Source organism: Crocuta crocuta, unplaced genomic scaffold, assembly GCF_008692635.1.
Source record: "Crocuta crocuta isolate KB4526 unplaced genomic scaffold, BGI_CrCroc_1.0 scaffold971, whole genome shotgun sequence".
NCBI classification, from domain to species: Eukaryota; Metazoa; Chordata; class Mammalia; order Carnivora; family Hyaenidae; genus Crocuta; species Crocuta crocuta.
Window position 1 is genome coordinate 703,753 of NW_027527401.1, and position 2,063 is coordinate 705,815.

General features: G+C 70.9%; 1 protein-coding gene across 1 annotated transcript in view; it reads right to left on the reverse strand.

Annotated features, from left to right (window-relative positions):
- LOC144222665 (potassium channel subfamily T member 1-like) overlaps positions 1-2,063 on the reverse strand; it is a 32,603-nt gene that overhangs the window by 18,478 nt on the left and 12,062 nt on the right. The window contains 4 exon segments of the mRNA XM_077753197.1: positions 87-267; positions 1,346-1,440; positions 1,724-1,807; positions 1,874-1,948. Coding sequence (XP_077609323.1) covers positions 87-267; positions 1,346-1,440; positions 1,724-1,807; positions 1,874-1,948 — 435 coding nt within the window.

Consider the following 2,063-nt stretch of genomic DNA (forward strand, 5'->3'; position numbering starts at 1 on the left):
GGCCACGGCCCCTCCCCTGGGCCGCTCCGTCAGTGCCAGCCTCCGGCTCTGCCCGCGTCAGGGCGGGGCTGGGGCTGCAGGCCCACCTGCAGCGGGAGCACCACGAGCGCCACGCAGATCATGACGACCACCAGCAGCTGCGACGGCCAGATCTTGGGCGTCACGTCGCCGTAGCCCACGGTGGAGAAGGTGACGATGCAGAAGTAGAAAGCCGTGAGCAGGGACAGGTTGTCCCCTGCGCGCTCCAGGTGCTGGATGCCGCAGGTCCTGGAAGGCCGGGCCACTGGGCTGTGCGAGGGGCCCGGACACCTCGGGGGGGGGGCTCCCCGAGCTTCGCGCCCTGGGCTGTGCGAGGGGCCCGGACACCTCGGGGGGGGGCTCCCCGAGCTTCGCGCCCTGGGCTGTGCGAGGGGTCTGGACACCTGGGGGGGGCTCCAAGGGGCTTCCCGCCTGGTCTGCCAGAGGGGGCACGACACAGCTGTCTGGGTCTCCCCTTGGATATTCCCTTTCCAACCCATGGCTCTTTCGAGGCCCCTGGGAACCATGCCGCGTGGGTGGGGACCCACACTGGTGGAGGGTGGCCTGGGGGTCAGTGGGGGCGGGCAGGCGCCCCGACAGGCCACCCCGCTTGGAGCCTCATCCTCAGCAGCAGGTGGGACAGGGCACGGGGCCTGCCCAGCCCCCTACCGGGCACAGAGCTGACAGCCCCACTTCCCACGCCTGTGACCCCAAGTCCCCATCCCCACACTGTGGCCTGGGGCCCACAGCACACAGCACGGGGTGGCACAGAGAGGGGCTAGAGACCCCCCCAGGGGGACAGGGGGACGCACTGGCTGCTGGGAGAGAGCAGCTGAACCAGCCGGGAGCCTCCTGCCCTGGGGCTGCCTGTGCCCTCTGCTGAGCTGTGTGGTGTGGGCAGGGTTTGGGGGAGGGGAGGCAGGGGGCACGTGGCCCTCCTCTCCTTCCCGGCCCTGGCGCCTGCCCCACAGCCTGGCCTGGGGGACAGGACGTGGTGACCGCCTTCACCAGCACCGGGCAGGGCCAGTGCCCCAGAGCCCCTACGGGAGCTGAGCCCGAACAGCCCCCCCCTTCACCCTGGCCGTTCCCAGACCTCGTTCTCAGCTGGACCTCAAGCCAAAGGGTCCCCGTGGGGCTTGGGCCGGTGCCCGGCCTCCCGAGGTGTGGACCCGGAAGCCAGAGGAGGAGCCGGACCGAGACCCACCGCAGCCTGGGACCGTGGGCTCCACGCCGTCCCGGGTCCTTGGGCCGGGCCGCCTCCTGCCACCGTGAGGCCTTCTAGGCGTCCCGCCCGAGGGGGGGCCGCGGGGCTCCTGGGGGCACTCACCCCGTGAAGACCAGGCACAGCAGGGTGCAGAACAGGATGAGGACCTGGTTGAACATGGCCGACTGCGTCCGCAGGATGGCACGGTGGAAGTCATTCTGTGGGACGCGAGCTGTCAGCGGAGCCCAGGGCCTTCCGGCGCCGTGGCTGCAGGCGGCGAGCGGGCGAGGGGACGGTGTGGCCCCTCCCAGGCCCCGCCGCCCCACGCGTGCGGACACCCGCCCTGGGCCGTCGGGCTCCCCGCCGACAGCTCTGAAAGGCATCTCGACCAGACACTCAGCCAAGGGTCTGTCCGTGGGCCTGGCCCTTGCGGCCCCTTTGCATCACCGCTCCTCCCTCCCTCCGGCCACGGACTTCCCGGGGAGCGGGGCAGGCGCTCACGATCATGTTCTCCAGAGCGTGCTTGGCCAGCCAGCAGTTCAGAAACACGGGGATGAACAGGTTCCGCAGGGGCGCCCAGAATATCTGTGGAGGAGGTGGGTCAGGGGGCCGGGCCCAGCCGCCCTCCCCCTCAGCCGGCCGCTCACCCACCGTGACGATGAAGGGCAGCGTGGTGATCATCTCCAGGACGAAAGAGACTCGGAAGATCTGCTCCCAGATGTTGCCCTGGGGGCCACGGGGGGCAGGTGTGGAGAAGCACAAGCCAGGTCAGGGAATGGGGGGCTGAGACAAGCCAGCCAGGTGGTCAGGGAACGGCGGGGGCTCAGAGGGGAGGGTCAGG